At 43.5% G+C, this 15634-nt stretch overlaps 1 protein-coding gene across 2 annotated transcripts in view; it reads right to left on the reverse strand.

Moving 5' to 3' along the window:
* Positions 1 to 15634, reverse strand: part of FRMPD1 (FERM and PDZ domain containing 1) — a 1388071-nt gene that overhangs the window by 750373 nt on the left and 622064 nt on the right. For both annotated transcript variants that reach the window (XM_069630382.1, XM_069630381.1), the window contains exon 5: positions 8959 to 9004. In XM_069630382.1, coding sequence (XP_069486483.1) covers positions 8959 to 9004 — 46 coding nt within the window. The remainder of the gene's footprint in view (positions 1 to 8958; positions 9005 to 15634) is intronic.

Genomic DNA, 15634 nt, shown 5'->3' on the forward strand with positions numbered 1-15634 from the left:
GTGGGTGAGGAAAATAGTGGATTTGGGGGGTTAAACACCCCGATTAACCGGGAAAACAACGGGAGAGGGTGGAGGTGGGGACGGGATCGGCTTCTGAGGGGCCAGAGCATGGCGAATGAGTGATATTTCAGCATTTTAAAGGCCACACAAAAATGGCCAAACTAAATCGGTCTTTTTTGTATTTAGCCTTTAAAATGCGGAAATATCCCATAGAACCAATAGTTTTCCACAACCCCTTCTTGTGTGCAAATGTACTGTGATGAAATGCCCTGATTGGGCTGATGCATAGAGGGTTGGGTCGCCACTGGGACACAGAACCACCACCTGCTAAGTGATGAAGAGCCTGGAAGCAGTGTGAGGAGAATCCCCTAGCTGACACATCCCTTTCCCAGGAGCATGATAAGGACTTGTTAGGGTGCCAACAACGTGCATGGCCTCTTTGAGACACATGAGGGTATATAGCCCAGATCCCGAGCTCAGGGGAGATCAATGAAACCCCTCTGCAGACAAACATACCCTGCAATGAGAGAATATGCAACCAAAAACTCACCTGACTGAAGTTTGCTGTCCACCCCATGAGATAACATGCTCCCAAAATTTGGGACTCAAAAACTCCAAAGACTCATGAAGCACCTCATTCCACACAAGGGAACTGACAACAGCATGCAGGATAGTAAAAACAATGATAGCCCTAGTCCCATATATAGGCTCAGGCTGGGGGACGCATAAGGAATTGGAGGAGCATACAATTCAAGCGGAATTCCAAATGGTCAATTGAATCCTGTAGTCAATCATCCCCCACACCTTTAGGATACAGAGCAACAGAAGGCCTGGGAGCTGGGAAACATTGGCAGACAAGTGTGGGGCATTGTACAGGGAGCCAAGGTGGAGAGAAGGAGACGTGAAGAAGGGAGGAATTACGGCTTGCAGGAGAGTTTACAGAGAAGCTGAGAAACAATTGGTGAAGGTGGAAGTAGAAATAAATGGGACAGGAGTGGTGTGAGAACAAGCGTAGATGGTTAGAGGGCAGAAGAGGGTGGTGACAGAACAGGAGGAGAATGTGGTGAGAGAACAGGAGAAGGTGGTGAGATAGCAAAAAGGAGGTGGTGGTAATAAGAAGAAGCAGGATTGAGGAGATGTCAGCCAAAGGAAGAGCTGACAGATCAGGAGGCAAGAGAGTCACAAAGGGTAGGAGGAGGAGGTACAAGCAGCTAGGTCAGGCTGAGTCAGAGAGGGAAGCTAATCCTGCTACATTATATGTCTGGTGGACCAGTGTGGCTGGGAGAAGATACAAACAAGTGGAAAGGTGACAAGGAGGAACGAGGTGTTCAGTGTGAGGAGCAACATTATAAGAGAGTAGAGAGAGAGGGATACATGAGGGGTTCCAAGGAATGAGGGCATGGAAGAAGTACAAAGAGAGTACCCAGAAGGGGAAGCCAGGTGTCAGTGAGGGAAAGCCTACGTTAAGAGTCCAATCCAGACCAACAACCAAAGGTCATCAGGAAACTTTGGGACCTAAGCTTTGGGACCCCTAAATACACCACGGATCTGGATATATGCAGTGTGCAAACTCTGGACAAATGTCCTAAGGAGAAAGTGAGGCAGAAGACCAGGGCATGTTGGAAAGCAAGTGCACGTAAACCAACCCAGACTGTGAGTTACTAAAACGTCAGAAGGCGTGTTGCATGGGGGCCTGAACTGCTGAGACTTTACTTTTACTTTACTTAACTTTTTTTTTTTATTATTTGCATTTAATCAAAAAGATTTTTTACAAAAACAGTCTTTTAAAATTCTTTTCATGAACAGTTTTTAAGAACAGTTTTTTTTTAAGAGACGACTTGACACACCGCTCTCCATTTCTTTCTTTCTTTCAAAAGTCAAAAGTCATTCAGTGGGCGGGTTTTGCCCTGTCATCATCCGACTGGACTGTACTCGTTTCGCCTGTCAAGTAGTTTTCCAGGTTTGCCTTTTTTAAAGCAATGTCTAGTAGTTTTGCGGCAGCCCTCGACCATCTGGCAGAATCGCCAGAAATGAGCCGACACCAGCCCACCTCTTCAGCTAATGCCGATGAATGGGATAATAGCGGTGTCAAGTACGTCACTCTTTCTAAAGACATCGCTGGACAAGACGTCAAAAGGTGTCTGACAGTTTCCAATTGGTCAGGATTTTCACATAGTCGGCATGAGGCTGTAAGGGATTTTGATCTAAAATATAAAATTTCCCTTGTATGAAGAGTGTTTAGCCGAGCTCGCAGGAACATTTTTCTTAAAGCTTTTTCAGGAAATTATTCACAGTATTTCAGTGGAATTTTTGGTTTGTTGTGGCCAGGTGGAAGGTCTTTCAACAGTTTATATGACGAAATGTTTTCGTTTGTCCAGATCCAATCTTGCTGCAATCATTTTTCTTTTACTCTGCTTGGGTTAGCAATCAGGAGTTCTTCCGTGCAGGTTATCTCTTCCAATTTATCTTTCCGTTTCCTGACCCAGGCAGCTAGAGGCTTACACCCACCTCTTTGAATTTCGTCTGCTACCACTCGAAAGATTGGGAGGGCATTTGGGGATACAATTTTTCTGAAAAGTTGGAGAGCACCATGCTCCACTGATGCTGCAAGGGACGTAAGGCCGAGGTCTCGTCGAATCGCCGCCATCGGTGCTGATTTTGGGAGGCCCAATACCGACTTCCATACAAAGCCTTCCAATCTTTGCCATAATTCTTCTGGCAGGCTTAGGTTTGCACACATTCCGTACGTTAAAGCCGGCACTATTTTTGCCTTCTAGAAATTCAAAGCCGGTGTCCATGAAAATTTTCCAAACTTTCTGTCTACAGCTTTTAATTGAGCTGTCAGGTTTCTGGCTTTGTCCCACAGAGCTTACATAGTGGTATTTTCTTTCAGGGAGTTGTCTATCCATACCCCAAGACATTTATATTCATTAACCACTTCCAATTTTCTGTTTTCCAAAAACCAAACCGATGATGTTTTTCGGTTAGTTGACGATTTGGTAAAAATCAAGATTTTGGTTTTCTGAACATTAATTTCTAAATTATTTTTACTCATGTAGGCATAAAGGTTTGATAATTGCCGCTGGAGACCAATTTTTGTCTGGTCCATCAAAATTAGGTCATCCGCATACCATAGTCTGGACACTTGTGACAATCCCACTTTTGGTGGAAATGAGCGAATTTTTCCCTCAGTATACTGAAAATCGCCTATAAAGGCGATGAATAGAGCCAGTGCTAAAGGGCAGCCTTGCTTAACCCCACGATTTGTAGGGATTTTATGTGATAAATGGCCTTGCTGACTTAATTGGACCCGCATTGATGTTTGAGTATGTAAAGCCATAATTGGATCCAAAATTGGGGCCGGACAATTCCAGGCTCTCAGTTTGGCCCACAGTTTCTCACGATCCACGGTAGCAAAGGCCTTTGACAGGCCTTCCACCAGAGCCAGATGGACTTTAGGAGAACCAGATTTCACCCTTGCTTTAATGATATTTAAGATAAAGATGTTGATTATCGTCCCTGTACCCTTCTGAAATCCCGTCTGAAAGTGGTCGGCCGCTGGGGAAATCTTAACCCACTTCTAAAAGTGGGTTAATAATAGAGTCGCAAATATTTTCCCCAGGATGTCCAATAGTGCGATAGGCCTATAGTTAGATGGATTTTCTTTAGGGCCTTTTTTATAAATTGGTACCACCACTGCTTCTGTCCAAGATACTGGAATTTGTTTTATTTTATGACAGTGAATGAATATTTCCCTTAATACTGCGGCCCATTCATCCGGATGTTTTTTAATGTCAATATTGGACAATCCGTCAGGGCCTGGGGCTCTTGAGATTTTTAGTTGTGATATTACTCTCAGTATATCCTCCATATTTGTCAGCGGGATCCAATCATCACCTGAGGACTGAGTTTTTCTATCTACAGTCGTTGAAGGTAGTTGAAAAAGTGCAGTTAAGTGCACTAACCAATTTTATTCCGAGACTGCATTTGCTATAGAGGGAGCACTTCGACCGTTGGTAGCTTTTAATAAGTTCCCAAAATCTCTTGTGTTTTTTGATGCAAGAGACCTTTGCATCGCTTCAGCGTCCTTCTGGTACAAACTCGCCACATGATGTTTTATCCATGATTTGTAGTGGGATGTGCCCTCATAATAATCAGCCCATGCCTCAGCTGTTTGGTGCCTTACAGCCAAGTTCTTCAAATTCCTTACTTCACGCCTCTTTATAACCACCAACCGATCATAGGTGTGGTTATGTACAGATTTTCTTCCCTTACCTCCTGAAAAGGCCACCCTGTAAGGAAGCAATAGAGGAATGTAATCTGGCCTTTTAGCAATAGAGCTCATTGTACTGCGTTGACAATCCGTACTCAGCCTGTCCTTTATAGTTCCTATATTTTCTGCCGTAAGGCGCAATCTGGATTGTTGTTTATTTGACTCTACTTCCGCTGTATATATAGAGCTTTCCGGAACCGTTGATCTCCAAGTTAACTCTAACAAATTGTGATCACTTTCTAAAGTTTTCACAACTCTGAACGATGAAACGTGGGGGATCAAACTTTCAGTTACATAAATGTAATCTAAGGTAGCGGAAGAATTATCTCTTTCCCACGTTGGGATCTGGGATCCCTGATCTTTTAATGTAGCAGCATTAAAGAGATTTCTTGATTTCATCAACTTAGACCATGCACACCCTCTTTTATCAGCAGAAGAGTAAGTCTGTAATGCTTTTTCAGATGTTACTTCAGTTTTGCACTTAGCATTTAAATCTCCGCAAATTATGAGGTTCTCGATGTTACCGTCTGCGAAGATGATATCAATAACTTCCGCTACTTTATCACAGAAATGTTTTATTGTTGTTCTCTCCGGGTTCCAATATAGATTTATAATTGCAAGGTCTGTTGTAATCCATTTAGCTGATTCGGGATCATAGCGCTGCCATGAGGTAAGGGTACCAAGCATACCATAGGCTTCCATGATTTTGGTCTTTGGTGTAATGCCTGAGCCAATGCGAATAGCTGTTAATAGGCCCGCAGATGGTCTACCCAATAGCGATCTGCAAGCTGGCGAGATTTCAATTGTAAATCCGTCTAATGTTGGACAATCTACTAACCATGTTTCCTGTAGACATAAGATGTCAAAACTTCCTAAATTTATGTCGCTCGGGCGAGTCAAGTGATTAAAACCTCTGGTGTTCCAGGATGCCATTACCAGATCTTTCTTGGTCAAATTTAGGGCCAGTTTCGCACTAGACGCCGGAGACACTTGGAAAGGACTTCCTGGTCGCTGCTATTTCTTATGGGAGCGTCCAAACGTTTCAACCAGCCACTTCCACGGTCCTTCGGCGCCTTTTCGCTTCTGATGGCACGTTTGCAATTTCCTTGGATCTTACTTTACTTTACTTTAATTCTTATAACACTCCAGATCACCCAAAGGCCTCAAGGGGACTGTTAAACTAGAAGGAACTCTCTTTTTAATTGGGTTGTTGGTTTTCAAAGAGGAAGTCATCCGGATATTTTCTTTCAGTGGATACATTTACTTTGTGTTACTAGAAATGAATCCCATTGAAACTTCTCAATCTGCTATGTGTGTCTCCTTGATACCCAGTGGCTTCATGGCATTGCATCGTTAGTAGTCTTACTGTGACACTTTATATCACCACAAGCACACCTGGAAGCTGTAGCTTAGAGTATGAAGGTTGGCAGAGTGGAAGGACTGTATATCCAGTGTCCTACCATACACCTAATTGTGTGATCCTGGGAGGTAGTTCCTTAGAACTGCCCAGCTCAAAACGAGCTCCTTTTCCACCTACCTTTACCATCATGGCAACCAGTAGTTAATGGCTGTTTGGAGGCCCTGGGGTTGATCATTGTGTTATTTCATGCTGGATCAGGCATTAGAGGTGGTTCAGCTAGAAGGAAGCGAGACTTCCATGGCTAAGTGTTGCATAGAGCATCGGATTTGCCTCAGGTTTCCTAATCCGGTATCATTTGATAAAGCAATGTTTATAGGATGTTTAGTTATAGTTTGGAAGTTTTAATACTTTGTTGGAACAGTCTGTATGGACCAGCCCATGGTAATATTCAACTCGTATGCTTTTTTTCTGGTACGGAGTCTTAAGGATCTTTGCCACCATGTCAGTCTGGGGTTCAAAGCATATTCTTTAATAATCCCTCTGACAGGTGCTAAAGTGGCTAGCCAGCTCCACTGTCTTCAGTTTCAAAGCGCAAGGGGATTTTTCTAAGCGTGCACAGCTGGAAGTTTGTACTATAAAATACTGCATTGATCTGGGGCGAAAAAAAAGATCTGTGTTGAATAGCACCCCCAGATTTTGAGCTGCGGCACCGGGCATCCACGACTAGTAGGCCTTTTGAATGAGTGTGAGTCTGTTGGAGTCTTTCGCAAAAGGAAGATATCAGTATTGTTTCCATGAAGTTGTAAATCAACTCTAGAGTGTCTATCATGACATTTTTCGACCCATGGGTATTATTTAAATGGTAGAGGATTTGTGCATCATCTGCGTACATTTGCATGAGGATCAGGTGCAGTCTGAGGATCTCTGCTATATAGCAGGTGTTATTGTCGAGTATGTTTTACTCGTGTGCTTTTTATGAATGCACTTATTCTCAATATGCTTTTTGTCGAATTATTTTTACATATGTTCATGTTTTGGAGAGGTGTGGGGGAGATGGGTGGTGGGGGTGACTGGGTGGAGTTGTGGGATGGATAGAGTGCTTGGGGGAAGACCCTCACTAAAAAAAGAAATCAACCAAAAGCACAATGAGGAACAGCGCACAAGTAAAGTACACACAAGTAAAACATAGTAAACCATAACACGTGAACCCTGTGCCAGAGAGCACATGAAAACATTGAATATTAGTGTGGATCCCTGACGTATATCACATGAAATCTTGTAAGGTGATGATACCCCTGGGCCCATCTGGGAATGTTGTCTTTGATTGTTGAAGAAGGTTTGGACACAGCCTAAGGCAGTTCCTGCTACCACACCCATTCTCTGAATCCTTTAAAGAGCATCCTATAGTCAATGGTACAGTAAGCGGCTGATAGGTCCAGGGGAACCAGGGCCCCCTGCAGTTCTTCTTAAAGTGTTGTGAGAGGTTTTCTCTGATATCTGGCAGGGCAATCCCTGTACCCATTCCACATCTGAAACCTGAGTGGTGATCCACTATGAGGCAGTAGAGGTCCATTTACTGTGTAGTTGTCGAGTTACTTCCCTTTCCATGATCCTACTGGCAAAAGGGAAGTTGTATAGAGGCTGAACATGTTTCCAGTGCCATGTGGTCTGCTGTTGGTTTTGTGAGTAGATGACTAATAATGTTTGAGTAGATCCAGAACTATACCCATTGACAAAGAAGTATTGATGGAGTCAGTGATTTCTGATGCAATTGTTGAAATTCATCTTTTCAGGGAAGCTGCTGGGACATGGGGCCTCATTACGACCCTGGCGGTACGGGGTAAACGGCGCCGTAAAAGGTGCCGCCGCTGTTTACTCCGTACCGCCTCATTACGAGGTCCCCTCGCGGGACCCAGGAAGTAACACCTGGTCAAACCAGGCGTGCTTACCGGGTCCCGCGAGGGGAAGAGGGAGCAAACAACGGGCCAAGGTCTAAATAGTTGCACTTTTATCCAAGTTTCTTATTTTCTGCTGGTGACTTATTACAGTCACTGATATAGTGCACAGACAGTTGGCACATTATACAATTTAAAACCTTACAGAAAACCTACCAATCATGTTTGTTACATAAAACAAGGCCAAGGATAGGTTGCTATAGCGTGTTCAATATTAAAGGCAAAGATAGAAGTGCTGTGCCAAGTTTGCCCAATATTTCCTGTATCCATTTTTATTGGCGTATAAATAGGGTGATTGGGCACAATGGTGGCACAAGAAGGATTAAGAAGCAGAAGCAGAGGGCAATACTGGGATGTCGGGGAACTGACAGATTGAGTATGGTTTGACATTGGAAATTCCAAGGTCAGGAGTAATACGAGGCAGGTTTCGCTAAACTGGGGTAGAGGAGCCCATGAGTTCAGGAGAAATATGAAGATGGACTGGTGTAACACCAGGACTCCTCCCATGTGAAGGCTGTGGGCAGAGGTAGGAGAGAAGTGAGGAAGGGGCACAGCGTGTGCGTTGCAAAGTAGGAGAGTGTCATTGCTGAAGCTTTACTAACCTGTCAAAGAGAACAGTTTTGGTCGATGGGGTTAAGAGGTCGTGTGGAGAGAATAGTGATGATAAGAGGAAGGCTGAGGCATTAGGAGGGAGGAGCTAGATTATGTTGGTTTTATAAGAGTTGGCATTGGGCATCAAAAAGCCATCTCGTTTAGGATAGCCGAAAGACACCTGGAATCACAGGATAGTGCTGGGGTGAAGCAATGGAAGGAGAGGAAGATTTGGATGGCATGGGGGAATAGGTAGTAGGATGAGATTAGATTACTGAGAGAAGAGGTGCAGAGTGTGGGGGAGAAGTGAGCCATGAATAGACCCTGGCCAAGATACATGTGAATGTGGTGCATAACTTTAAACAGGTCTGTGTTGGCGAAAACAATCCTTCACAGATTGAGGAGTGAGAACTGTTTCCCACGTCTACTTTATCACAGCAAAACCTTAGAATCTTAAAAAAAATAAAACAGAAGGGGCGCTTCACCCAGGTAGTGAGGTACTTCAGTATGACATTGTATCCCATATCAGGGCCGAAAAATCCTTATAAACTTTAAGTATTAAGATGACAGGTGTTGTACGTATACATGATTTTACAGTGGAACTCATCTGTATGTGTGCACTTTCTTCCCAAACATTCTAACGGCATTTGTGTTTTAAAGACTGAGGTCAATTGTGCAATATGTGCAGACCTTCTCGGACCATGACCTGGTGTCTGAGAAACATTTTTAAGTTTTGGGGATAGAGTTATAACATAATACAGAAACGAACAATAACTTACTGCGGGATACCGTAGGATTGAAATGTGGACAGCGTCCTCTGAATGCCTGTAAATAAAGAAAATAGTTATTTGATTTCTGAAGGAGATGAGTTCTCAAATATAAGAACCAATTGGCATCTACAAAGTTGATAAATGAAACGCCACATGTATCTGAAACATTCACAAAAGTTCCAGAGAGTTCAATGGTTTCCTTTTGAGTGAGCACATAAACAGCATCCAATAGCTGAGATATACCAACATCTATACATTGTGAAATACATTTTATTTTACTGTTGGAGCAATATTCTACATGGTGAGTACAATGAGAAAGAAACGCATTCTGTTCCATTTTTTATTGATACAATTCTTCACCTTCATTTAGCAAGTGGCAAACAAATGCAGCAAAACCAACAAGCTCCCAATACAGTCAATCATTTAGCTAAACATTGGACTACAGTTTGTCAGTGGGTTTTCTTCCACTCCTGTGCATAAGCACGAAACAGGTTAACTTTTGGGGATACACAGGAATGATCTTTTTCGCTCAAGCAGAAATCTCATAAACGTCAAAAAGTCTTGGAGGTAGTGTTAAAGAAAATCAACCCTCCAGACGGCAGCGGCCATTGAAAGTAGTACAAGAGAAACTACAGCCGGGGCAAAGCCCGGTTTGGACTTGCATGATTCATCGAAAGTGGTGTCCCAAGTACAAGTACAAAACATAAAGCAAAACACAAAGCATAAGTGAAGCTTCTTTTGTTAAAACCAATAGGTTAAAACAATAAAAAAAAAAAAAAAAAAAAAGTCTTTCCATGCATTTTCCAAAGGTAGTGAACAGTAAACAACACCTCAAATATTCCCACTTCAAACTGATTGGGATAATCTCAAATTCCCCATGGAGTACAGTGGTGAAATGAGTTAATCTATTGCAGTTTGAAACCCCTCCTCATTTTGTAAAAATACCCTTCTTCATTAGGAATAAATGTCCTCTGTGTTGCAGGTGAGAAATAATATAAATTTGCAGTGATGATCAATTTAAAGGAAATATAAAACGTCACACATTTTAAACATAGCATTTGGAGAATCTGGATTGATTAGCATCCAGAACAGCAAAAGGGGTTTACCAGATTGAAAGAAGCAGAGATAACAAGCTTATTTTAATATTAAGTATTGCTTAGATACAGGGGTGTTGCTAGCTCTGGAAAAGATCTGGGGCTATACTAAGATCGCTACTGTTGGGACTCGGGGCTAGGTAGCATTTTGGTTTAAGCCCCTGAGATTCTATCCAGGACTCCAACCAAAAGACCCGGGGCTATATCCCCCTAAAACCACCCCTAGCAACGCCTCTGCTTAGATATATCAGAAGGTGTAGAATTGTGTGACCAACCTAACCAGCAGCATTTGAGCTGTACTGCTCATGGAGTAAGTGTATTGTCAAGGAAAAATGACCACTTATTATTCTGGTGGATTGGTGAACAATGTATTAGTTACTCATTTCGTAAAAAGCAAGCAACAGAACACAAAACAAACCAATGACAGTACGAGACTTTGAAGCAAGTGAGACCCCCTTCCTTCCATGCACCATTCTCTTATAACCAAAGGAACACATGAATTTGAGGGCAAGGAATCATACTGAAACAATGTTACAAGCTTGGAACAATGCCCAACTATGCAAGTCTTTAATACCAGCTACGTTCTGAGAAGTTACAGTGTTATCAGGGATGACCTCATAACGTGATGCATTTAGTTGAGCTCAATATGCTCCTCAAAGGTCCACACATGGTCTGAGGCAGGCAAGCACACTTAAAGTACTATGATTTCCATCTGCTAAAGCCACATTTCCTAAGAAAGCCAGAGCCTAAAAAACGCTTACATATGCCATAAGGGAAACACGTCAGAAGCAAGAGATGTGATGACGAGCATAACTATACACTAGATGAAGAGCCATCATTGCAAAGCCATGTGCAGTAAAGCCTAAAGCCTCACCTCGCACAAGCAAAAAACAGTGTTTAAACTTGGCAGTTTGCAGTACCTACTCCATATTATAATGCAGTAGAATGCTAGGGGAGTATATGCAATTCTCAATTCCAGACTTTCCCCCACAATCCCCTCCAATGAGACCTTCACTCCAGTCTCATTCCATACATCTTTAGGAGAACAAACATCACATCCAGGGATGTCATAACATTATTTCTTCAGTATCATGGCATTAAAAAACGTGGGCCGTCTGAGAGACTTCAGAGCAGCTTGTGCATGCTCGATAAGTACTTACAAACTATTATCAGTCAAGACAAACTTACAATCATGACTAATGCAATGAGTACAATCTGACCAATAGACGCACCCAGAGCTCCTTGTAGACCATCAATCCAAAACCCAAATGTCCAGGAAGCCTCCGGACTGGTGTGAATGAGGCTTACAGTGTGGCGATTGTGGGTGACAGTGTCAGTAATATTACTTGCATAAATGGTTGTGTAAGTGCAGCACTGACTCTTCACGATTGCCATACGATTCTGAAAAACGTTGGTTATGATGTCTACTTGTTCACAGGATAATAAGGTCAAGGAGGATGCCTTGGAATTTGCAAGATCCTCTTCCCAGGCACAGACCCAGCAGTCAATAAAATGAAAAATGTTTTTACTGAGAACCCTAGGATGTGCCGAGGGACCATCGTTTTCATCACAGGTTGTAAGGAAAGCAGCAGTCGCAGTGAAATTATCATATATCAGTATTTTGGCAATAACAAAGATAACAGAAGTATAGCCAGACATAGGCCTCATTATAAGTTTGCCGGTCTGGAATCAAGGGTGTTGGTTAGCTTAGGTCTGACCCTGCTGGGTGCAGTGGCCATGGCAGGCAAACTGCTCATGGAAGAATCAGCACCGTTAGCAACAGTGCTGGTGCTTCTGTGTCCCCACTCCCATCGAGTCCTATGGGACACTATGGGAATGGGGATTAACAAATATACCGGCGCCTGACTTCCCGGCCGCTGGACTGGAGATCAGGCCCTGGTAAATCATTCCAAGTACCGCCAGACTCACAATGAAGTCCATAGTGTAAACTAGGATCAATCCTCAAATATCCAAGATCTCAAGAATCAAGTTGTGGCACCAGAGCAAATGTTTGTGGCTTGAAGGCAAAGTACCACTCAGTTAATCAGGACAGGTGATGTGCAGGGCAGAAGTGATATAAGCTCACCAGGCCAGAGCTTTCAGTTCATAGTGTTTCAGGCTCTGTGAAGTCACTGTTCATAATACTGGAAATGGAGCTAAGCCGACAAAGATTGTTTGCAGCGATGGTGGTCATCAGCTGAGTTGACGATCTTGCGGCAATATGTGGCATGAATCCAGGCTGGGATCCCAGCACATTGTACAGCCCGGGTCCGTAATTAAGAGAACCTCAAATGGGTCACAACACCTGGGCTAGAGCACAGATTTCCGCTGATGGACCTTCACCGAAATCCAATCTCTTGGCTGTAAAGAGTGACAAGGCTCTGTTGCTGGTTCAGGCAGGGCTTCGCGGATCTGTGCGTGGAAAGAGCGAACAGTTTTAATCAACTTGCAACAGTATTATAGTAACGTATCATACTCAAAATATAAATTTTGGATGTGGGCAACTGCTGAGGGTGCAGTACCCATTCTAATGGGATGACCTTTGAGCATTTCAGGGGATTATCGTGCATGGCAAACAAAGTCGGCCGCAGGGCTTGGGGCTATTTCAACCCTGTCTCTTTACACACCTAAAACAAACTCAACTTAAGATCCCTGTTGCAGCATTCTACTTGCGTGCTGGACTAGGGGTGGCAATTGCAGTGGAACTGCTGAGCTATTCCAATGGCTTTGCACACTTCTTTAATAAGCTGGCAGTAACAGGGGTGCCTCAGTCACTGTCTATGCTAAGTGGCAGTCCAAATCAGATAACTCTGACAACAACCTTTTTGCCACTGTGATAGTGTCTGCCTTCCTACATGGGTAGGCCTCTACCCACCCAAAGAACACATCAACCATAACTAAGCAATAAGTAAAGGTCATGCAAGTGGGGAGCTGAATAAAGTTTGTCTGCACATGCAGGAAAGGATAAATAACCTATCATATCACCATCTGCTAGTGTATTTCCTTGGGCTGTGAATGACTGGGAGGGATCATGTCCTTTACATTTAACAATGGCTATAGTAGCAGGGAGTATCAATGCATTCAATAAAGCTGACACATATTTCCCATTAAATATTGGGGTGCAAGTGGATGTTAAATACCCAAGTTGCTTCCAAAGGACACTGAAGTCGTGGACAACCCAGCGAGAATACCGGGAGTCGGTGTAAATCATGACTGATCTATCCTAGACCAAGGTACGGGTGAGGGCCACAAGTTCAGCGACCGGTACAGATTTGGCCATGGACAATCAATATGCTTCTAAGATGGCATGTTGGGTACATACAGAATGACCAGAGACCGATTCCCCAGCTTCTGGGACATGGATACAAGAGCCATCAATGAAGAGGATGAGATCACGGTTCAACAGAGGCTCACCTGATTAATCCACTCAGGGTGACATAAGCATTTCAATAACAACCTGAAGGTCATGTGGTTCCCTGTCCTTCAGGGTTGGCACCAAAGAAGTAGGATTCAGGTCTCAACATTGGTTCAAAGTTACATTAGCTGCAGAAATAAGCAACTTTTCATTACAGGTAAAATGGGAATTGGACACGTGCTGTGTTTTCACTTCAAGCAATATTGACAATATTGCATGGAGAACCCAATCGTGACAGTATGACCTTGTACTAGTGAGTACATTTTCTCTATCAATAAAGCAGCAGCAGCGACGGCGGGTAGATAAGCTGGGATCCCTGCAGCTACTGGATCCCTTGGCATTGGTTATATATGATTATAGCCAAAACAGTTTCAGAGAGGCAATTTTTAACAAAACAAAAACAGCAAAAAAAAGATCAATATTTTTCTATTTGTAATTGGTGCCCCCCAAACCCCATTTTCCTATGTGTTTAAGCCCATCCCGAACCCCCTCCCAACCTGTTGTATCCCCTTACCCCAACCCCATCTATGTTTCCAGAAAAATTTGGTGTTTCGCTGTTTGTTTCATTATACATTCCCTCCCTGTAATTGTTTTCGCTGTAATTGCTAGATACCCTTGGGATCTTCTATGCAGATGGGCAGGGAAAGGCCATCGCTCTTGGATCCCGACCTTGGGGGTGGACAAGCGAGGGAGGATCACCTGGATGGGGTTGCCTTTGGTAGGGATGCGGTATTCTCCACTTTCCTCCCAGGGGGAAACTGTATTTCTGGGGCAGTTATGGGATATTTCTATCCATGTCCCATTGACAGAGAAAAGGGTAGGGGATACTCTTAATCCTGACAGGTAAGGAAAAAAGCAAAAAGAGTTAAATATAAGATGGGTGGAGGGTCTTTGGGGACTGGGATGCCTTTGGGACGGTCATGGTATCCCCCTTTTCCTACTTATGACCAAACCCATCCTTCCCCCGCCTTTATGGGGTCAAGCCCCCTGACTTTCCCATATGTGACTACTGACAGTGCTGGGATGAAGAAGAAGCAATCAGAAGTAATGAAGTCTAGGTATTTTTACCACTCTGGTACTGGGACGAAGAAGAGGCCTGCTGAGAGATGTAGAGGTCAGGCATGTCATCTTAATGATGGTGAGGCAGGGCTAATTGTACATTCACACCTGTAGCCTATTAAAGAGCTGCAGGTGTTTAAAAGGATGCCTATACACATGGTGTGAGGAGAGGCATTGGCGGTGATGGTGAAGCAGCAGCAGGGAGGCCAACAGAAGCAGCAGGGAGCTGTAAGTGTGCGGCATGCTGATGGTTTGTGATAGTGCGGCCCGGAAGCTGGTGCCCCGTGGAACCAAACGAACACTAGAAGGGGAATCAAGCAGAGTGGCTGCGCCTTTTACTGGTGTTCAAAGTGCTCATTCTCCTGGGGCCAGAAGCCGGCCCTGGAGTGCCTGAGGGGCAGAAGGTGGAGCCTGGATGTCGGGAACAGAATGCTTAGAGATCTGCATTGCAGGAACTCCCAAAACTCCAATTGTTGAGCAATTTATTAGTAAAAAGGAAGCAACAGAAGAAAAAAAAAACAACAACAGTACAAGACTTCAATGCAAGTGAGATCTCTCTGTGCACCTTTTGCTTATACCCAAACGAACACATGCATTTCAATGAAAGGGGAGGTCTAGACAGGGTAAGGAATCATACTGAAACAATGTTACAAGCAGGGAACAAAGCCCAACTATACAAGTCTTTGATACCAGCTGTGTTCTTACATGTTAGACAGTGTTATCAGACAGGACAGCATAACTTGATACACTTAGTTGAGCTGAATATACTCCTCAAAGGATCACAAACAGACAGAGGCAGGCAAGCATACTCTAAGTATGATGACTTCCATCTTCTAAAGCAACTTTTCCTAAGAAAGCGGGAGACTAGAACACGAATGCCAAACGGGAAACACTTCAGAATCGAGAGATGCGAAGATGAGCATAACTATACACTAGGTGAAGAGCCTTAATTGCAAAAACATGCGCAGTAAAGCCTAAAGGATCACCAAGCGTAAGCAAGAAACAAGGTTTCAACATGGCAGTTTGCAGTGCCTACTCAATATTATAATGCAGCAGTATGCTAGGGGAGTACATCCAATTTTTCAATGCCAAATTTCCCCCACAGCATCTACATCTA

This window comes from Ambystoma mexicanum, chromosome 6q (assembly GCF_040938575.1).
Source record: "Ambystoma mexicanum isolate Mex_15411 chromosome 6q, UKY_AmexF1_1, whole genome shotgun sequence".
NCBI classification, from domain to species: domain Eukaryota; kingdom Metazoa; phylum Chordata; class Amphibia; order Caudata; family Ambystomatidae; genus Ambystoma; species Ambystoma mexicanum.